The 23,794-nt window shown below is 42.1% G+C and overlaps 1 protein-coding gene across 1 annotated transcript in view; it reads left to right on the top strand.

Moving 5' to 3' along the window:
* The window catches only part of ADAM12 (ADAM metallopeptidase domain 12), a 679,455-nt gene that overhangs the window by 595,574 nt on the left and 60,087 nt on the right, over positions 1–23,794 (top strand). The window contains exons 14-16 of the mRNA XM_077258380.1: positions 657–852; positions 22,974–23,082; positions 23,189–23,387. Coding sequence (XP_077114495.1) covers positions 657–852; positions 22,974–23,082; positions 23,189–23,387 — 504 coding nt within the window. The remainder of the gene's footprint in view (positions 1–656; positions 853–22,973; positions 23,083–23,188; positions 23,388–23,794) is intronic.

Here is a 23,794-nt window from a genome sequence, read left to right as displayed (position 1 = left end):
AACAGTAGATGTCTGGGAAGATAAGTATCCAGCATGTCCGATTTCGGACTGATATCGTTTTGCTCTCTAAGAGATAAGCCACCGCAGCTGGAGAAGGACTCAATCAATACATTGGATGAGAAGAAGAACAAACAAATCAATTTTAGAACAAATGTACCCAGACATGTCACTCGAAGCAAGGATCACCAAGCTACGACTTGTCTGCTTTGGACACATCATTCAAAGAGAGCAATCACTGGAGATGGACATTATGGGTGGAAGAATAGAAGGAGCAAGGCAAAGAGGAAGACCAGCAACCCGATGGCTTGATACTACCAAGGTAATGGCGGAGAAGACCCTGGTAGACCTATCTAGGCTTGCACAAGATCAATCATCATACAGATCGTCCATCAATCAAGTCAACATGGCTCAAGCCCAAGCCCAAAGCCATTAAAAATAAAAATGTGGGGCTTTAGGCAAGATATAGGTTGCCACAAATGAGTCAGTTGTTGATATTGGATTCAGTTGGATGAACACGTAAGGTGTCACTCCTGGAGTAAATCAATTCAACTCAATTCATTTCAAAGGTTCTTCATATGTCATTATGTGATTATAGCTCACTCTGAACCCTATAAGTCATAGAAACATTAACTAACATTGAACTACTTATTTCTCAGCTTAAACCATCAGGGACTTCATGCCGAGACGCCAGTAACTTTTGTGATCTACCGGAGTTCTGCACAGGAAGCAGCGCACACTGCCCGGCTAACGTCTATCTGCACGATGGCCACCCTTGTTACACCCTCGACGGATACTGCTATAGTGGCATGTGTCAGACCCATGAGCAGCAATGTGTCACACTGTGGGGTCAAGGTAGGTGCACCTTTAACTGAAACATTTTTTATTTTTTGTATTCGTCTAACCAGTTGACACTATTTACTCCTATCAGGAAATTCTAGAATTGTAAACAGTGGGCACATTACAGTAATATCATTAAAGACTTGGTCTAGTTCTCCACAACCGGGATCAAAAATGCCAAACTGCTCCATCTCCATCCAGATAGGCCACATCAGGAAGCATTTTTCATGAAACAGTACCACTCCTGATCGAAAAGTATATCAGAATAGTGGAGGTCTTCTTCAAGGACTCGATCCTCCTTCCTTCAAGTCAAGTGAAAAACAGAAGTTTTTACTACACTCTATTGGGATTATTCCAACGTTGCAGGGTACCACCTACCCCATTACTGAGCACTGGGCATCCCTCGACTCTGATCCCTTTAAGGGTTGTCTTATAAGACAACCTCATTCATATGCCATGTCAGGACGTATGCACATAATAGAAGGGGAAAGCCAGGAACGAGAGGAGAATTGAGCTACGTATTTCATCATGGCAGATAAGACTTCGGGCTACAAAATTCCAGTAGCTATATTTAGAAAAAGGTTGCCTGTTATGAGACACAACCCTTCCAAATAGAGTCTATCAATAAGATCAACATCCCCAAAACACATATATGGACATGCAAGTCTTTATATTTCTTTCCTGTTGCTGCATTCCTGAGTAATTAGTGTTTTAATAAATATACAAATGAGATGTTAAGTGTTTTGGGTATGACAGAGTTTTTCTGAAGCCTCTGCCTCCTAAGCTTGATTTTTTCCCACCAAGCACCAGCCTCTTTAGCTTGCTTGATAGCTCACTGTCTGTGTGACATCAAGCATCAAGACAAGTAAATCAGGCAGTGAGCTATCAATCAACCTAAATAGGCAAGTGTTGGGCAGGGAAACAACCTGGTAGGTCAGAGGCTTGGGAAGTACTCTACGCCTCATTTGCATATGAATTAAAACTCTGATTTCTTCGGAATGGAGCAACAGATAGAAGACATAAAAGTGTCAAGGGATTTTGTTTTCAAATACCTGAATGCCAATACATGCTGTTTGTAGGGTTGATCTTAGTCTACGTTCACATTTGCGGTCTGCGCCGCAGCGTCGGGCGCCGCAGCGTCGCCGCATGCGTCATGCGCCCCTATATTTAACATGGGGGCACATGGACATGCGTCGCACTTGCGTTTTGCGCCGCATGCATCACTGCGGCGCACGCGTCCGGGCGCAGAGGACGCAGCAAGTTGCATTTTTGCTGCGTCCAAAATCAATGAAAAAAAGGACGCATGCGGCGCAAAACGCAGCGTTGTGCATGCGTTTTGCTGCGTTTTTGTTTGCGTTGTGCGTTGCGGCGCCGACGCTGCGGCGCACAACGCAAATGTGAACGTAGCCTTATTGACCTATTCCTTTTAACTGTAAGTTTTGAGTTGTAGACCAAAATGTTGGGTGGTAGGATTAGACTTTTGGGCTTCTAAAGTCAATGTTGCTGTCTGCTAGATTTGAAGTAGCAACCATCCAGAGTTTAAGAGGTTGAATACCGGGCAGTCAACCGGGCAGTCTATATGCCCTACCATATAAACCACTCATGAGCATCCTCTAATAGATGCCAATGTCTCAGGACAGCGGCACTTTAAGTAACAAACATGAAGATTGGAAAAATGAAGGTCCTCTGTGTAAACCAGGAGCACTAACTGTGCTCGAGACTCTTGTCCTTCTCGTTTGTATAGATGTCTTCCCTTCACAGCTGAGAAGATCACGGGGGAACCTTCGAAAGAGGAGCTGTCAGCTTTTTTGACAAGTCTGTTCTGATACCTAATTGCATTACTTATAAAATGACCATTCTGGAGATATGCCAGACATTTTTAGGACAGACTTCTGTTTTTAATCCTGGAAATGTAGGAATAAATTGACAATACTAGTGTTCGCATTCTCCGCATCCGGGGTGTCCTAGATGTTACCATGCTGTCGGTACTAATTGAACATTGTTAGACTAGTTGTTATCAATATATTTGTACATTTCCAGGAGGAAAACAACAAAACAGAGTTAAAAAAAAACTTAAAGGGCCTGGTTAATGAGTGCACTTGTGCCTGTTTTTTGTTGAGTTTTTAGTGCTTTGCGCCATATTCATCTTTCAATGTGCATCTTTTTTAAAATCTTTTTTATGTGTTCGCCTGTTTTTTTTTTGTGGTTTTTTTTTTAAAATTTGCGATTAAGGACGTGGTTTTAGATTTTCATGTTTTCGGCCTATTCATCAATTGCAATTGTTTATTTTTTTGAAAAGTCATAAAACTTACTGCAAAAGTAATCCAGTTACCATCGGAGTGATTTTATGTAAGCCAGAAACTGTGAAGCAATTCTTGCAACACGTGTGAATTTTTTGCTCTCTTTGGATGGAAAAAAGGTTGCAGTAAAAAGACAATTTGTGACTTTGCACCTACGTTCATGAACAGCGTGTGCTGTTTTCAAGAATTTTATGCAAAAAAAAAAAAAGTCAAAGAATACCATACGACAAAAAGAAAAATAATCATAAATTAAAAAACGCATAAATGTTGAATTGGAGACAAAGTGTTTAGTAATAAAGGAAATGAAATCTGACATGTCTTCAAACTCCATCATAGAATAGAGCAGTAAGGCAGAGTTCATATTGCGTTAGAGCAGTCAGTTCAACGCATGCGTTAAATGGACTGCGTTAACGCAAGTGCCGTTAAAGATCGCGTTATGCGATCACGCTAGCGCAAATGCTCCATCTGCGCTAGCGGTGATGGACCCCACAACGCTGCAGACCGTATCCGAGGGTCCGTCACAGAATGACGGCACATCGCTAACGCATGCAGATTATGACATGCGTTAGTGATGCGCTACATAATGGCAGTCAGTGGGTACGCTAACGCATCCGTTACATAGCGTTAGTGCCGCTATGTAATGGATGCCGTCAGCGCATTGCCATTAACGCAATGTGAACCCAGCCTAATAAGGGGCACTATTTTTTTACAGGAAAATGGTGGACACCATGACAGATCTTAATGGGCTCCATAATAAGTCAATGAGGTCCTTCGGGCGATGTTTATGCCCATCATCTGATGGATCCAGCATTCCATCATTTTTGTTTTTTATGATGGAGCACAGAAGCAAGAAGTTACACTGCAGAAGACAACTCCTAATTCACATGAGCGTAACATGGACTCATCAATGCACCGGTATTAGAGCCGCAAGTCGAATCCCAATGGCGGGTCCCTGACTAATATGCTGGCACTTTGCAGTTGGATTGGAACTTGCATCCATAATAGGGCACTGATGTGCGCTTGTGTGAAATTAGCCGATGAAGACGAAGCTTGTCAGATACATTTCCATGCAAAAATAAATAAATATCCAACTTTTCGGTCTGCAAATCTTTATGAAAAAAAAAATGAAAAAAAATTCTCTGGTACTGTATTCATGGAGCAAGATAAGATATGGAAAGTGCTCTGGAAAATGCAGAATTGTACAAAGACAGTGCCGGAGGACTGGAGAAGAAGAAGCCTAGCGAAGAATCTGGCCATTAATTATCCCAGTTGGACTACCACGTGGCAGCGTCAGGTCGGGATTGTAGATGCTGGAAAACATGTTTAACTCTGAGCTTCCTGAGTGGAAAACTTCCTGAGGAAATGGCGCTGAATGAACGTTTTATCAGTGGGCTCTGCGCCGTTCATTCACAGCTCCTGATAAACACGTCCTTATTTACCAGTGATGATGTAACCAACGATCACTTCCTACAGTAACATCACGGCCTGACAGATGTTTCCTGTTACCCCTGAAGTCAATCCCCATGTTATAATTAGAATTAATTACATTTCGTAATTAGCAGAAGCAGAGGAATAACCTGAAGTTCCCTGGTCACATCACAAAATGTGCAACATGGCCTTCACATGTAGTTCCTGGCAGATCGCTAGGTTGGAGTATTCCAGGCTCCCTCACCACTATTGTAGTCTTTGTGGGGTCCTGTTGGTCAGAATCAGTAACCTAGCTGATGGGGCAAGTGCACCGGCACGAGGCCCACCTAGTCTCCAGTATCCCTTTATTTGCATCTGCATCCACCCGATACAAGTGAAGCTGATGGTACAGAAGTGTTCATGCAGCGCCCAGAGTCCTGGTCGTTGCAGTATTGTTGCTCTGCCACAAGGTGGAGTGATGGTACGTCCGATGGCACTAAAAGAGTTCACCTGACCAGGTATCACAGTCACACATTACACTTCACACTCCGGCCACCAGGGGGAGCAAAAGGTTCTATGTATTAGGCCACTCCTCACACTCCGGTAAAACTGGGGGTTGGATAGGAAGTTACGGAGAAGCTGACTGGGTTTTGCCCAGGTAACATCTAATGAGAGAGAGAGAGTTGCTTGGGAAGACTCAGGGAGGTCCCTGTCAGGGGTGGGATCCTGGCAGCGGTCTAGCACAAGACAGATTGTTACGGAGCCGTGCCTGCACCTCATTGCGGCAGCATCCTAAGAAAGGACACGAAGCGAAGTATATTGTGGAGAAGTGAGAAATGAGATCACAGCACAAAGGAGATAGAACCAGAAGGAGTCGTGCCCCAAGATCAGCAACATCCTTCTGAGGCGCGTAGCCGGCGTCCGGAACGCCGAGGAAGTAATAGGCTCTACGCATTACTTTGAACTACGGCAGGGCAGTTAATTCTAGGTTGGCTGTCTCACCTTTACACCTAATGAAGACAACGGAGGCAATTGTGGGAGAGGGGCGACTCTAGGGTCCCTATAAAATAACTCCAGGCCTACCTCATCATACGGGTGTGTCCTATCCAAACCATCTGGGGGACGGAGAGAAAGAACAGAAACATACACGACAGTTGTGAGGACTATCCCGTGGTGCTCAGCAGGGAGGTACTACAACACACAGGCGCTAGTAGGTAGGCACTGATTTCCACCTGCAAAGGGAACTCTGGATGTGCCTTTGGACCGGCCGGTCTCAGCCAGCCCTGTTAGCAGTGCTCTGGATTGCGGATGCCGAAGCCTTCAGTAAAGAGGTAAAGAGACTGCAACCCTGTGTCTTCGTCATTTACTGCGACCTACACCATTACCATCTACTCATCAAGGGAAGCCCTGGGGATACACTTCACCTGTGGGAAGTTACAACATCTAGCTGCCATTCCATCACCCCAGTGGACCCTGTTGTGAATTCCGCTCTTGGGCTCCCTCCGGTGGCTGTAAGTGGCACTTTTGTGAGTTCTGCTCTTGGGCTCCCTCCGGTGGTTTTGAGTGGTATGGCTGCTTCTTGGATTTAGCATCAGCAGCTGCTTCCACTGATCGTCTTTCTGGCTCGGCTATTTTAGTCTGGCCTTATCCCTCAATCAATGCCAGTTGTCAATTGTTCCTGCTTGGAGTCACGGCTCTTTTGGATTTCCCTGACACTCTGACCTGTTCAGCAAAGATAAGTCCTTGCTTGTCCTTTTGCAGTCCACTTGTTGTGGACTTTATTGTTCAGCATATTCTATGTTTTTCTCATTTGTCCAGCTTATCAGTATGGATCTATTCAGCTAAGCTGGAAGCTCTGGGCAGCAGATTTTGCCCTCCACACCTTTAGTCAGGTGTGGAGATTTTGCATTCTCTGCGGTGGACTTTTTCTAGTTTTCATTACTGACCGCACAGTGTCTGTCCTGTACTATCTATCTAGCTAGAAGTGGCCTCCTTTGCTACATCTTGTTTCATTCTACGTATGTCATTTCCCTCTCCACTCCCAGTCATTATTTGTGGGGGGCTGTCCTATCCGTTGGGGGTTTTCTCTGAGGCAAGATAGCTTTCCTGTTTCTACCTTTAGGGGTAGTTAGCTCTTAGGCTGTGACGAGGTGTCTAGGGAGAGACAGGAACATCCCACGGCTACTTCTAGTGTTGTGTTAAGATCAGGAACTGCGGTCAGTATAGTTACCACCTGCTCAGAGCTAGTCGCATGTCGCTCCTAAATCACCAGTCCATAACAGGACCCCTAGCAGCATCAGTCACCCTGACCGAATACCACAGGTGGCGTCACGAACACTAGACAAACAAGACCTATTAATTGGATGTCCCTCAAAGGGCCATGGACCGGGTCAGGCCACCGGGACAACCCCCGAACCGAAAGACCCGGTACCGAGTACCCCATTGCCCTTAATGTGGGGGCGCTCCATTCACACTCCTCGCCCTACCATTTTTCATTTTCAGTCCTGCGGCATACAGGAAGCTAGGGCCATATTCGGACATCAGTGTCCCTGCGTAGGTGGTACAATGACATCACTGCATTGCACTGCCCACGCTTAGCCGGTAACTACAGAAGAGGCTTCACATGTCAGGGGATCCAGATTAGGAGAGTATTTATTTTTTACTGGTGCACAAAGGCGATCATTTTAATTATATATTGAGCACAAAGGGGGCATAATTAATTTTAAGAGGGCCTAATTATTTGTAACAGGGCCATTATTACTTTTTAAAAAGGACATTAAAGGAGACTATAACATCTTAAAGAGATTCTTCTAACATTTTAAAGGGCATTAAAGCGGCATTATCACTTTATATGGAGGCATAATCATTTCTAAGAGGGCACCATAATAACTTTTTAAAAGAGGCACTCTTACATTTTAAAGTAGCACTTAGAGTGTATAATTATTTTTTTAATGGAGGCATTCAATCACCGCCCCCTCCCTAGCCATGGCTCTGGTCAGAATCGATGGCACGGTTCCCCTCTCGTCTCTGTGACATAATGAACATTTACGGTGGGCAGCCCCTTTCATTTCTGTAGGTAGGTAATCCAAAACGAACCTAGAAATAGTCATGGGTATTTGTGCTTCGTGGGCCAAAGCATTCTCCTCAAGCCAAAGGAGAAATATATTCAAGGGTGACTCGGGAGTTAATTAACAATCACTATGACCAGCGCTGCCATCAAAAATTTCAAGGCCTCATATTACCAACTGATTTGTCCCCATACCACCATTTTGGCCAATTTGGTTTCCATTTATTACCTTGAAGCTGCATTTAGTCAGTCTAAATGGGGCGGTTAAATGAGCTGGTGATTGGCTAGATATAAGCCAAGTCGATTGATATCCTATTTACACCATCTGAATGCACTTCTAGAGCACCATGTTATCGGCAGCACGTATCCCGTTTTCACAGGATGATGTTCTGCCGAGAACGAGCTTAAAAATAATTTCAGCCGTAGAGCGATCATTTTGCTATTTCGTTGAGTGATTGTCAGTCTGTTTAGACAGGCTGATTGGAAAACAAGTGTTCCTATGAATGTCCAGTGTAAATGCGCCCCAAGGCTGCATTTCAAGGATGGTTTATTATTATTTTAACACTTTTTTGTTTGCGTCTTAAGTATATAAAAAACATGTAGAAAAAGAAGTATTTTGACAATAAATTGTCATGGTTTTGTGATGAAGCTTTTCTTTTTACAGGTAAAACACGTTTCAAAATTTGTTTTACCTGCAAAAACAATGTTCCAAAAAGCCACATCACAAATCTGCCTCAATTTGTTGTAAAACAGTGTACTTTCTTTTTACATATATTATGGACAGTCACACACAAAAAAAGTTTTAAATTGATATAAAAAAGCAATGTGAGGACTTAGTCTAATACAGGGACAGACGGATCACACATCATAGATTCTCCTCCTGTCCCTACAGTCTGTAGGCTCAAAAATGCTCTTCTTCTCCATGATTCCTACTGATTGATGACAGAAGGAATGGGATAACACTTCAGCTGGCTGTAGCTCAGCTAGGGTCAACGATCATGGGATTATTTTAAAATCAAGAATCTTTCAGACAAGAACACAACAATGACTCTAACTGCCGTCCAGGCTGAGATAGCATCCATGGAAATTAGTCGGGAATGAAAAAGCTGGATCACAGCTCGAGCTGAGAGAGTCCTGTGAACCACCTCCTACCTGCCAAAATACTCAGCACATTTTCTGATATGTATCCCCGGCATGACCTCACTGTTGCGGCGTGAAGCGCTTAAGGCATTTTGCCGGGTCTACTATTTAGAAGAGACACCGGGGATGCCAGCAGGTAGGGGTTGGTCTGCAGGGCTCCAGAGATAACTGACATGGCTGATAAACCAGGGCCCTGCCAATCAATTTGCTCTTCTCTAACTCTATGTTTAAAACAAGAGTACAATAAACATACTTGTCCAGTTTGAACAATGGACCCTTTTATTGATTGAACTAACAGGGCCCCATTATTACTCCATGCATCAGACAATGATGGGTGCTAGTGTAAGGAGGTGGAGAAGAAAGAAGACGAGTACAGTTGATGCTTAGTTGAGTAACTGCAAGAGAACACTGCCATCTGCTGGTGAAAAGAGGAAGTAAAGAACGAATTATAGTAATAGGAACCCCAAGAGTGGAAGTGCATGTTCCCAGGGAGGAGATTGAAGACGACGCTGAGTCACGTGACACCTTTGCCACACTTACAAAATATAAAGGCCTGGTCCAGGTCCAAGAAGGACAGGAATGGGTGATTGCCTACAGTAGTACATCCCTAAGGGATACTGAGAGAAATCCTGAGAACTGTAGCTCATTTAAACTAAAATTGTTGGCTCTGGTATTGGCCATGACAGAAAAGTTTGCGGAGTATCTGTCAGGGTCTGAAGTTAAAGTGTGGACTGACAACAACCCACTTGCCCATTTACAAAATGCAGAACTGGAAGCATTGGAATAACAGTGGGTTGCAAGGATGTCCAAGTATCAGTACAAGGTAGAGCTGCAGCAGTCGGACCCATAACTATCAGAGCTACCAAAGTGGTTGATCCTAGACCAGAAGCCCATCAGGGAGGAGAGAGCAGCTTGGTCCATCGCTGCCTTACAGACCCTTGGACAATGGTAGCAACTCTGTGTAAGGAATGGCCTGTTATACAGGTGGATACAGTTGTCCAGACAGTTTGGAACTACGTGGCAAGTGTTGATACTGGAACGTATGGTGCAGAGTGTGGCAAAAAAAAGGCCCATGACAGAGCACTTCGGAACAGACAGGACCTTTCAATGGCTGCAGCGGCTTGTGTATTGGTTGCAACTATGTCGGGTGGTGGAATAAGTTTGTTAGAAGTGCCAGTAATGTGAACTGGCTAAACCACCAGAACAGAGGGCACCCACTCAAGTAATGATGACTTCTGAGCAGCTGGAAGTGTTAATGGTGGACTACCTCATGATTGGCCCATCCTATAACATAACGGCTGCGAATATTGACTGGTGATGATGACAGACCATTTCACAAAGTTCGCAATCGTCACCCTGACCCGGGACCAAAAGACCGAGTCAGCGGCCACAGCTATCTGCCAAGACTTCATCCAAGTGTATGGGTGTCCAAAGAGAATCCACTTGAATCACGGGGCCTGCTTCCAGGGGAAAGTCATGGAGGAACTACATAGACTCTACGGCAATGAGAAGTCTAGAACAATGCTTTACCACCGTCAGGGAAACGGGACATGCAAACACTTCAACAGGACGTTGCTGCAAATGCTGAGGATGTTGGAAGATGAATAGATAAGGAGGTGGCCTGAGATTGTTCCGGAGATGGTGGTACAACAACCAAGCATAATATAGTGTTTACTTGTGGGTGTATAAATAAATAAATATATATATATATATATATATATATATATATATATATACTTATATATAGATTTTCTTTCTGTTTTAGTCACATAAATAGTGGTGGTTAAGTACCACTGCCTCCTAATTGTCTTCACTGTTGCATCCAAATAACCAGTTCACACAAGCATGATTTTTTGTTGCTTTTGTTTGGGCCCCTGATGATGGCAGTACCAACTATAATGCCTTGATGGTGGCCCTGACTGTAACTCTGACAGTGTCCACCCACATGGAACATAATGACATTGAAGTTAGCTGGTAAGAGTCAGAAGGAAGACTGCTCCAGACTCTGTCCCGCCAGTGCTGTAGTTTAACTACTGTATGCTTCGTCGGGGGCGGCACAATACTCCTGGATTGTGCTGGATGTACAGAACTTAGTGGTGCTGCAACTGCCTGGCTAGAATCAGGGGCAGAAGGATTGTGAACTACGCACCCCTTTTTGAACAGACGGCCCCTTTATTGATTGAATGAACAGGGTCACACTGTCTGTCAATGTGTCTGATAATAGTGGGTAGCAGGAGGTCCCCTTTTCTGTTTCAGCCCCTGATGATGATCTTAACTGTAACTCAAGCAGTGTCTGCCCACAAAGAGCATAATGAAGCTGTAGGACCTGTGGTTCCTTGTAGGTGGACACTGTTTGAATGGTATGTTTCATGGGGTGGCACAATCCTTCTGCGGCAAAAGGATTGTGCCGCCCGCACAGAACATTGTGACAATGTGGCTGACTGGCTATAAACAAGAGGAGGATTGTGCCATCCACACAGAACATCGTGACACTGTGGCTGACTGGCTGGATGGCTAGGACCAAATGAAGAATTGTGCCACCCATTAAGATATACCTCATATCACTGCCTGAGGTGAGATGCTCAACTCAGCTCATGGCAAATACGGTCCTGCGCCCAACTGTATCTGAAGATACAACTAGTTGTCTATGCCACCTAAAGAGACAAAGATGCCGGCCCGTAAGTTTAGTATACCAAATTTGGAAAAGCATGGAATAAACCTTCCATTTCATGTGTTTATGGGGAAATGACTCATTTTTGGTTCACATCCTAAATTTCAGTCTAACAAAAAACTGTGATGATCCACTTTGTAAAGACTCAATTTAGATGTACAGCTCAGCCCGCTGACCGTTTATGGTCTAATCAAGCTCCTTTCAAACCTCATAAAGTCAGTGACTAAGCAGAAGGTTTTCTCAGCGCTGCCTGATAAAACTGTTGTTCCTTGCCAACAATCGTACAAAGAGACATTCCTGCTCATCACAGACGACATTCTAACACTCGCAGGTCAGCATCCTCTGAATCGTGGAGACAAAACTGCTCCATATGTACCAGAATAACATAAACCCAATGTCATTGACTGCAGACATAGGTCAAATTGTAAACTCAATTTCTCCTGGGGAGACACTGCAAAGGAATTGAATACCTGCTGCAAGATTCATCTGCAAATTATGACTGTGATACCAGCAATAGAAAACCCAATAATAATGTAATTTCCAAAGAACCCTTGTAAAAAAAATGAATTGTACAAAAAATGATTATCCCTTTCAATCTGAATGTTTTATGTTATAGGGGTATATTTTCTTATTCCCTCTTTTTTCCACTTCAATTGTTTCTTTGTGATGCTGAGTCACAAGTAGTGATTCGAGATAGTCAAGGGGTCCAAGGTCAAAAGCCAGGAGGCTACATCATTAAGAGAAGGAAGAGACACAAGTATAGTCAGGTAACGGTCAGAGGTCAAAATACAAGGAAGATAGCGAATTAGAACAAAGGGGTTAAACAGATGGTCAGAGCGAAGTCCAAGGTCAGGCAACGAAAGATCAACAAACAGAACACAAGGTACAGAGAGACAAACCACAGAAAAGCTGAACGTACAGCTGGCAGAGGTCTAAGACTTAGGGTACCGTCACACAGTGCCATTTTCATCGCTACGACGGCACGATTCGTGACGTTGCAGCGTCGTATGATTATCGCTCCAGCGTCGTAGACTGCGGTCACACGTTGCAATACACGGCGCTGGAGCGATAATTTCATGACGTATTTGCGATGTAGAAGCCGTTGGTTACTGTGCGCACATCGTATACAACCTGTGTCACACGATGCAATCATGCCGCCACAGCGGGACACTAGATGACGAAAGAAAGTTTCAAACGATCTGCTACGACGTACGATTCTCAGCGGGGATCCGGATCGCAGTAGCGTGTCAGACACAACGATATCGTAACGATATCGCTAGAACGTCACGAATCGTGCCGTCGTAGCGATGAAAATGGCACTGTGTGACGGTACCCTAACAGGCCAATATAGTAGCCGGGCAATCACCTGGGACAATGAACACCTGGAAACAGCCAGCACCTTCCAGTATCAGATTGGAAGGCTGAGCTGTCAATCAAAGCACCAACAGCTCGACCGATATAGCTCTGAGCGCGGGAAGATGGCACTTTGGGCAGGCAACCACAGTGTGAGGACAGAGACAGTTGACTCCCTCTCAACTGACCCATGAAAGCTATCCGTGCCATCATACCCAGTTAGCGAGTCCACCCCGACTGATGACACACAGCTCACAGAGACCTCTACATCGTACTGTGACCAATGCAGAGACCATAGCATCGTGCTGTTGACCACCGCGGAGGCACCGCTCAGTCAAATCCCTGCGGTGCCCACGGAGAACCGGCCTGCATCTGAGTCTGTGACCGCTGGACTGTGTACTACTACTGCGGCCTTGTCTACTGAACTGTTTGCTTAATACGCTGTGCTACGGACCTACATTTCTACATAATCTTGTGCCCATACCTAGAGACCACGTACCGGAGGACCCGGAGGAGTCATCACCGCGAAGAGACAGTGCATCGCCTTTCTGCGGGACCGGATCGGAGACATCTTGCGCCGCCTGCGGCGCCACCGAGGGATCTTCCAGCTACCTTCCTCCAGTGCACAGAGACTAATAAGTTAAACTGTTGTTATCTTTACTATTGCACCCCCTGCTTTACCTACTATAGTTCTATATAAAGAAACACCTGTTAACCCTTGCTCTGCCTCCTGTGTGTCACTGTATCCAATGCACCTGCATAATTCCTACAATGGGACCAACTATTTCATCATCTCTTTTCCATTGCAATCATTTAACGGCATCCTCTGCTGTACACACGTTCGGGTGAACTGTCTACTCGGACTGATTTGAGTATCCATACATCTTTTACTCTGTTCAGTATTATCCGATGCAGCAATGAAATAAATCAATATTAAATACTGCAGATCCTGCAACAAAAACCCATCATTCTAAAAGCCCTAACGTTCAGAAGTAACAAATCTTCCGATCTGCCGAGACCGTTTAGCTCTCCCGCTCCGGGTGATTTATATTTGTAAAACATCAAACCTACTGAGGTCTAGTTAAATTTGCTCCTGATAATTTAATCTGGAAGGCCTCTGCTTTTAAGTAAGGACACCTAAATGAGATTGAAGGAGTGGGAAGCATATGAATATCATCCGTGAAAACATGCTAATTAGCTTTCTAACTAATTAGTGAGAGAGAGGCTGTAGAATTCATTATGCTTCTGAGGAGCCGTGGGGTTCGCAGGTGCCAAAGAAATGCACTTTGTAAAAGAGTCAAACTTTGGACGTTGCGTATTGTAGAATGGAAAACAGATGTTGATTGGGTCTAAAGTCATAATAGCACCATAAAGTGCCTCTTCTCAGATTTGCATCTTGGTTTCCAGTATAAACAGAAAACCACCGTGCAGTGCCGGCTCCGTCTCACAATAGACATTAATGGCACCTGCCATCCTTGTTCTCAGTTTCTGCCCTGTCTCCCCCACATACAGACCCCTAGTTGGACATTCAGTACAAATAATTAAGTACACAACATTAGAAGCGTCGCAGCTGAAAGTACCTGGTATCTTGTAGTCCTAATGTGAATTGGGGATCTTTACCTTGTCCATGGTCATTATAAACGGACAGGTTTTAAATTTTTTCTGGTTGCAAGGAAAGGTTCCTGCAGCTGTTGGAGAGGACAGTGTTCTTCTGACAATGATGCTTCTTAGATTTGGGGGCTGCCTAAAACACAGTGGTGGGGGGTCTGGAAAAATGGATTGTAAGCGGGCAGAAACTGAGAACAAAGATGAACTCTCATCGCCATACAATAAGAGAAAAAAGAATGGATCTACCTGTGGCAATACATTTTTGTCTCCCCAGTCATAGCATTATGGACATGAAATTACTTGTATTAAAGGGTAACTTCAAATCTCAGAGAGACAGAAGAGTATGGGAATATAAGCTGATGATGACCTTTGACACTCTCAGTGCAGGAATGAACGTGTCGCATGGATTTATGTCTATTTACATCAACCAAGGAATTTGCTCCTCAGACCATGTGGGGTCATCATAACAGAACCAGACCCCAATCAGAGGACAATAAAACATTCACACTCCTTATCTATGAACTGTTCCAATATTTATGGACATAGCTGTTTATCACTCACATAATGGTAGTTCTGCTTCACGTCACCTGTCTTATCTATGGCTTTTTTCTGTGCTGTGTTGTGCATACATGGATTCTTCAGTATTTCTGATAAAGATACCTGAGTAGTCTCGAAAGCTTGCAATTTGTTATAATCTTTTCAGTTAGCCATTAAAAGGTATCAACCACTGAGGACTCTCAATTTGAGAAACGTTGGCATTTATGGGAATATTCCCTTGTTATATATGAATCATTGAGTATTACGAAAGAAAGAATTAAAAGTAATGTGGTGGACTGCTAAAAAAGTATCCGGAGGCAAATCTTACCCCATCTCTCTTGCCTATTTATAACTGCTTTTGTTTTTATGCATGTTACTATACTCATACATATACTTTGTTACATGGGTGCTCTATTATATATGGAATTATATTCATCAGTGTAAGAAAAAAAACAATAAATTATACAAAGAAAATGTTTTTAATTTTTATTTTTTTTTTTCAAATTTTTACATAAAAAAATTAATTTTCCAGTGATTGATTTCCTTTTATTATACCAGCAGAAGAACACAGGAAAATCCTACTCTGTTGTAGATAAAAGTCCACTCTTTATGGAAGGAATATGATGAAAAACTTCTGCCCGGAGGCCAAAGGTGATCCCATTATCACCAACCTCCAATCAATACATATCTCTGTGAACTAATTTAATTCTCTAGGATAAGGTGATCGTGCTGTGAGGTAGATTTATTTTCTATCATTTCCATTGTTTGGGACCCTCTGTACGCTTGATATGGCCAGGAACAATAATGACCTTGACACACATTCACACATATATATATTCCATGGATGGGATGATTTATATTGCTGAAAATATGAAATAGTACATCATCTACTGTGATATTTTTCTGATTATATTGTCTTTCATTTATCACTCTCATTTTATTTCAAGTTAAATATATATTTTGGGGAAGGGGGTTAAAAGAACAAAGCTATCATTGCTTGTAAGACATAATGTTTAAAGGGAGACAGTGTCATACAAAATGACCTACTTTTAATCAGATTTTTATGTCATTTCTCTTTAGTATTTTGATGGGGGTTTTTTTACTTTTGTTGTCACTCTATAAAATAAAAAAAAAATAAAAAAGATTCTTACCCAGACCACCAGACTTAATGTTAGACTCCTACTTCTTGTTTTTCACATTGATATTAGCAGCAATAAACAGACTCAGACCATATTTGTTTCTGATATATGAATATATAAGCATATTCTGATCTCGGCAAATGTCATTCTACAGAGGAGAAGGAGGTGAGCTGTGACATCACTTATTGTGAATGGTGGATCCTGTGTTATCTCCTGTATATAGAGGTGTTATCAGTCATTGTACAGGAGGAGGAGGTGAGCTGTGACATCATCTATTGTGAATGGTGGATCCTGTGTTATCTACTGTATATAGAGGTGTTATCAGTCATTGTGCAGGAGGAGGAGGAGGTGAGCTGTGACATCACCTATTGTGAATGGTGGATCCTGTGTTATCTCCTGTATATAGAGGTGTTATCAGTCATTGTACAGGAGGAGGAGGTGAGCTGTGACATCACCTATTGTGAATGGTGGATCCTGTGTTATCTACTGTATATAGAGGTGTTATCAGTCATTGTGCAGGAGGAGGAGGAGGTGAGCTGTGACATCACCTATTGTGAATGGTGGATCCTGGGTTATCAACTATATAAAGAGGTGTTATTAGTCATTGTACAGGAGGAGGAGGTGAGCTGTGATATCACCTATTGTGAGTGGTGGATCCTGTGTTATCTACTGTATATAGAGGTGTTATCAGTTAAACTTTGACAGCGGCATTTAAATCGCGCTTCCAGCCATCAGGGTATGTGCACACGTCAGGATTTCTTGCAGAAATTTCCTGAAGAAAACCGGAAATTTTCTGCAAGAAATCCGCATTTTTTTTTTTGCGTTTTTTTCCCCGCTTTTTTAGCTTTTTTTTTTAGCATTTTGCAAGCGTAATTAGCTTGCAGAATGCTAAAGTTTTCCAAGCGATCTGTAGCATCGCTTGGAAAACTGATTGACAGGTTGGTCACACTTGTCAAACATAGTGTTTGACAAGTGTGACCAACTTTTTACTATAGATGCAGCCTATGCAGCATCAATAGTAAAAGATAGAATGTTTAAAAATAATTAAAAAAAATTAAAAAAATGGTTATACTCACCTGCAGACAGCCGATCTCCTCAGCGGCTTCCGTTCCTATAGATGGTGTGTGCAGGACGTTCGATGACGTCGCGGTCACGTGACCGCGACGTCATCACGGTCATGTGACCGCGACGTCATCGCAGGTCCTTCACAGACACCATCTATAGGAACGGAAGCGGCAGCGTGCACCTGAGAGGCGGGAAGACTCTGGGGGCCATCGAAGGTGAGTATAGGACTATTTTTTATTTTAATTCTTTTTTTTTTACCAATTATATGGTGCCCAGTCCGTGGAGGAGAGTCTCCTCTCCTCCACCCTGGGTGCCAACCGCACATGATCTGCTTACTTCCCGCATGGTGGGCACAGCCCCGTGTGGGAAGTAAGCAGATCAATGGACTCCTAGGTGTGCGGAATCCCCGCAATTCCGCAAATTTAATGAACATGTTGCTTTTTTTCCACAATGCGATTTTTTCGTGGAAAAAAATGCAACATTTGCACAAGAAATGCGGAAAACACAGAAAATAATGGGAGGCATATGTAAGCGGTTTTTTTTGCGTTTTTATCACATTTTTATAGCGAAAAAATGCGAAAAAAACGCGAAAAATACTGAACGTGTGCACATGGCCTCAGGCTGGAAATACGTGCATTGGTGACCCCCATCCCGTGATTGGGGGGTCATCGGTTCATCGGCATGACAACCAGAGGTCTCCTTGAGACCTCTATGGTTGTCAGTGCCGGATTGTTATGAGCGCCACCCAGTGGTAGGTGCTCATAGCAAGTCAGTATATCTGCTAGATAGAGGCGATCTGATCATTGCCTCTATGTAGAAGAGCCGATAGGGCTATGGCAGTTTCTAGTCTTCTGTGGAGACTATTGAAGCATGCCAAAAGTTAAAGAAAAATGTTTTTAAAAATATATATTAAAAAAAATCAATTATAAAAGTTCAAATCACCCCCCTTTTGCCCCATTCAAAATAAAACAATAAAAAAATCAAACATACATATTTTTGGTATTGCCGAGTTCAGAATCGCCCAATCTATCAATAAAAAAAGGGTTAACCTGATCGCTAAATGGTGTAGTGAGAAAAAAAGTCAAAACGCCAGAATTACTTTTTTTGGTCGCCGTGACATTGCACTGAAATGCAATAACAGGTGATCAAAAGATCCTATCTGCACCAAAATGGTATCATTAAAAGCGTCAGCTCGGCATGCCAAAAATAAGCCCTCACCCAACCAGAGATCACGTAAAATTGAGACACTACGGGTATCAGAAAATTGCAATTTTTTTTTTTTTCTTTAGCAAAGTTTAGAATTTTTTTTCACCACTTAGATAAAAAAGAACCTAGACATGTTTGGGGTCAATGAACTCGTAATGACCTGGAGAATCATAATGGCAGGTCAGTTTTAGCAATTAGTGAACCTAGCATAAAAGCCAAACAAAAAACTAGTGTGGGATTGCATTTTTATTTGCAATTTCACAGCACTTGGAATTTTTTTCACGTTTTCTAGTACATGACATGGAAAAACCAATGGAGTCGTTCAAAAGTACAACTCATCCCAAAAAAAAACAAGCCCTCACATGGCCATATTGACGGAAAAATAAAAAAGTTATGGCTCTGGGAAGGAGGGGATCAAAGAACAAAAACGCAAAACCGAAAAAAGCTCCGGGGTGAAGGGGTTAAACAATAGGTCATTTCGTGATGATATGTTCCCTTTAAGCTATATATATATATATATATATATATATATATATATATATATATTTATATATGTATATATATATATATATATATATATATATATATATATATATATATATCCTGGTAAATCATATTTTACACTCAAATTTTGGGGGGGGGGTTATACCATAGTTTTTGCAGAGTTCAACCACTCAATTGGGAATATGCATGAAAACTGCAGGAAGGGAATAGGGAATTACTTACCCACATTAACCAATCCACCATGGAGTCTGACTGGTTGCTATGGTGGACATTTTCTCTTTGACTCTGCTCCATTGTGTTAGCCTTGATACCTGAGACCGTACAAACAACATGTAGACACATCGAGTCAGATTTTATGACTTGTTTGCTGTAACTAGACTGAAATGAATATGTCTCGCTTTCCTGGCATTGATTTTATTATTGGTTTACAAGAGATGTTCCCCACTAAAAGGAAGCACAGGATGAGGAATAACGTCCGTGAAACCAAATTAATTTCGCATTGCAGCTTTCCTCAGGATAGTCGCTTTGTTGTGACGCTCGAGTAGTTTCCTAATAGCCGCCTGTGGTTTATTATATAATACTGCACTTAATGGCATTTTTCGTCTTGTCCGAATCCACATCTTAAACGCTTAATCTTTACCTGAGCGTTAATCGACAATTTCTGTCTTGTTATACAGAGTAGTGATTATTACAGCCGCTCTCGATGGGTCGTGTCTCCTCCTACAGCTATTGCCAGACACTTACACAATATTTGATGATCCATTAATACATCTTCTGCATATTCTTTTCTATCTATTTCTTAATTTTACAGCCCCATTAATTCTGCAAGCCGACATCATCATCACTGTGCCCATTGAAGCCTCACAATCTAGATCCCCTATCAGTATTTTTTTTGGAGTGTGGGAGGAAACCGGAGAACACAGAGGAAACCCCCACAAACACGGGGAGAAAATACAAACTCCTTGTAGATGTTGTCATTGGTGGGATTTAAACTCAGGACCCCAGTTTTGCAAAACCACTTCAATGGCTTCCATGTTGTCATGGTGGCTCATCTATGGTCTAGAAAGCTGAGGCTCGCTGATTTCCACGGCAGGGATTCCTAGTGGGGAGGCATCTCCCATGGTGTCCATATGTCCTAAGGGGCCCTAAATATCATACCTATCTCTTACGATGTCTCCATATACAGTACTAATCACTCCTGTGTGCTCAATGAAAGAGCCACTGAGTGACACTTCCGGTGGTGGACTGTTTCACCGTGAACATAAGAATTGTCATTCTAAAATTGGACATGCCAGATCTTTCTATCCCCCATCATCATCTTTTGGAGGATAGACAGGAGGAGGAGGCATTATTCTATCGGCTGAATGTACTGTACCTATATCGGCTTATTAAAATCGTCTGGCTGTCCATCTTGTACGCAAAAATGATGGGTCCTCCACAGAGGGAGAAGCTTTTTGTAGCCATTCCTTGATGTGACTAACTAATGTATGTCTGAAATGAGATGACTCTCAGGGTTCTCATTCATGAACCCAACATAGATGGAGGAATACCAACTTTTGTTCAAGTGTCAAGTTGCCAATTTACATTAGACTAATGTCGGCTGACAGTTTAATGAATATGGGGATCTAGTTTGTCTGATTTCTGACTGCCGAGTCCTTTATTCTATCAGAAATACTGTAAGCCATTTCCAGAGATGTCTCTCTCTCGTAGAGAACTCAGGAGCCCTTGGCTGAAGGAGTGCTTGGTCAATCGAGCACTCCTGTATGTGGGAGAGATGCCAAACATGGCTGCCGGTCAAACAGTTGGCCAAACCATCATTTCGCCAACAGCCACCTAATGTGTATGGGGGGCTCAAGTTAAGTATAATCATCTTGAAGTGATTCCTGTGTAAATTAACTAAATTTTGCCCATCAGAGGTGTAATGTGAGGTTTGCCGTAATACAAAATATGTAACATGCCCCCCACCTACTATATTCCGTAATATTATTGTCTAAATATGGGACAGAGGGGTCTTAGGCCTCCTTAAGCACCATGGCTTAAATGCGACTCTGTCCCCTTTTTTGCTATCAACTTTACATCTAGATACGTTAAGGTATATTTTACATTGTGCTTAAAACTGGTCATTTCAAATTGGAAACTCTGTAAACATTAAAAAACTTCTTTCCACTTTTCTCAAGATAACAGATAATGTTTATTCTGTAAACCTAGTATTATCTTTGAGAGCCTGCTGGGGAAGCACTGAGGTATGTTCTAAAGGAACAAGATGCTTTTCAGCCTTAATGGAAGCAAATCATATGTTTCACATAACTTGTTTTCGTCCCTGACCTGTACAAATTCTATAACAATAGCCCAAACTTTTTATAAAACTTTTTCCATTGTGTGCTAAATCCAGATGTGAACTGCCTTTTAAATTACACAAGAAAAAAATATTTTTAGCACTTTGAGGAGTAAACTTAATAGCACAAAACCAACCATACATGATCAGGTTTCTCCAGAGTTGGAATGGTCCATTGAAAATACTAGAGAATCCTCCGGTAGGGCGATGTTCTGGCATAACAATAAGCCCTAGCAGAAGACAAAGTTGATTTGAAGCTCATCGGTCACTTGTAAAGATTACTCTTGTGCTTCTCACATTCCCATTGTGGTGATGGCATTGTGATATTCTGATACTCACTTTTTCTTTCAGAAGAGAACTGAATAGTTCCAAATATACTTTTTGGTGGAGAAAAGGGCCAGTAAACGTCAGTAAAGAGTTCAAGCTAATGTTTATGCAAAATTAGGTTTTGACCAGAAGGCCTTATTCCATGTCAATGCATGGACTGACCATAGGTCTCCTGTCCAAAACGTACAGTTTCATATACACATACATAAGGTAAGTTTGGTTCAGGAGAGCCATGGTTAGTCCAGGCATTGTGGTTTGTATGTAGACCATAAAATACAGTTGTCTGAACTTAGCCTTGCTGCTCCTAGAGGAAAAATATTCCAATTCACACGATCTAGAATAAAGAATTCAATCTCGTCTGACCCAAACTCTACAACCATTTTTTTTATTGAAAGCCCAAGAATATGACTTTCTTTACCAATATTCAAAAGTATCTGCACATGTACTCAAGTATGTAGTCTATCACACTCCTTCTCTAGAGTAAGAAGGGCCATAGCAAACCAGACCAGAAGGCCACCGCAAGGAACAGGGATTGGTGGTCTATAAATGCCAACGTTTAGAGAAAGCCCATCTAGCTCTCAGATCCATTTGAGCTGTTATTTAGGTGTTTGCCCCATGCAAAAGGGAAATCAGGGTTCCATCTGCAGATAGCTTTTTAAGGGTTTCTACCCTAATCGCTACATAGCAGGGTATTATTTGAATTAATGAGATACCTTTGATGTGGTTGTGGGGGGTTTGGTTTCTGATTGAGACCCAGCTGGTTGATGAAGACTTATTTTTAGGCAATGGTCCATGGAAAAAATATGCAAATGAGGTCTTCTTCAGAAAGTATCATATTGGCCAATTGGTGAAGCCATGCTAGATCAAATTTTAGTCAAAAATCCCATATTTTATGGCCAATTTCAGATACACCTAGACCTTAACAGAATAAAAAGTATTTTGGATCATCTCATAATGTGTCCGTAAAAAAAATAGTTCTGATCTACTAGATGAAGGCTTGTATCCATAGAGTTCTCCAAAGCCTCTGCTGAAGCCAAACTTCAAAATTTTAGTTGTCCAGTTTCCATGATCATAAAAAGCTTCAGAAAATTGGGTAACTCCAATAATCCTAGATTGACTGATTGGTTAATACTATTTTCATGGATGATATGCACCATGACCTTCCGATTAATTCTACTTGGTCTGTAAAATTCACTTATAGGCTACGATATAATTGGAACCTAGCTTTATGGTATTGTAGCTATGTGTATATATTACGAATCATTATGTTAATATGTGCATGCTGGAAAGAATCCATTATTTTAGCTTGACACAATCTTTACTAATTAAATATGTGTTACTTTGAATCTGGCAAATCTCATAAAATTTGCAACAATTTTCACGCTTTCCACCTGATAACAGGTGTCACCATCTGCAAAAAATCAAATGAGGTTTTTCTAACGATAACTAACACATGGTTAATACGCTGATATTTCAGGTGCCAAGCCTGCCCCAGGTATTTGTTTCGAGAGAGTGAACTCTGCAGGAGATCCCTATGGAAACTGCGGGAAAGACACTGCTGGATCTTTTATGAAGTGTGAAAGCCGGTAGGTTTAGTTTTATGTTTCTACCTAGATTATGAGATAATGTTCATTGAGGGTGATTTTAGATTTCATGGTGTGGAACAAAATCCCGTTGTGTTTGTTTTCTAAGGGATGCCAAGTGTGGAAAAATACAGTGTCAAGGTGGAGCAAGCCGGCCCGTAATTGGCACTAATGCTGTGTCCATAGAAACTAACATCCCCCTGCAAGAAGGCGGCAAAATTCTGTGTCGGGGTACCCATGTATATCTGGGGGATGACATGCCTGACCCAGGACTAGTGCTGGCCGGGACAAAATGCGGACATGGAAAAGTAAGTGTGACCAAAAAATGTATTATTTGCTCTGAAGTTTTTATTGTAACCCATAATGATTATATATGCATTTTTTTTGGAAAATTTTCAAATTCTGAATTTTAATTTTATTTTTTAAAAGGTCACAAAACTGTGCATCAAAGGGAAATGTAAAAAGTTGTCCCACGATTAAATATGACATTTCTCAGTTAGATGACACAAAGCATGTCCCTAAGATCAGGTCTTTTTAGACTTTTTCAACCTGGGCCTTACCATTGGTCATGGTAAATGCTAAATTTTGAAAACTTTTCTCAGTTTATCTTGAAAATTTGTTCCCTGAAAAAAAAAAAAGTGAACTATAGAAAACTGTCCAACTGCACCTCACCACTCTAGGTGGCTGGAAATTTGGGTAAATTGCTCAACTCGTG

The sequence above is a fragment of the Ranitomeya variabilis genome, chromosome 4, assembly GCF_051348905.1.
Source record: "Ranitomeya variabilis isolate aRanVar5 chromosome 4, aRanVar5.hap1, whole genome shotgun sequence".
Lineage (NCBI taxonomy): Eukaryota > Metazoa > Chordata > Amphibia > Anura > Dendrobatidae > Ranitomeya > Ranitomeya variabilis.
The sequence above is the reverse complement of the archived record's forward strand: the minus strand, read 5'-3'. Positions and strand labels throughout refer to the sequence as shown.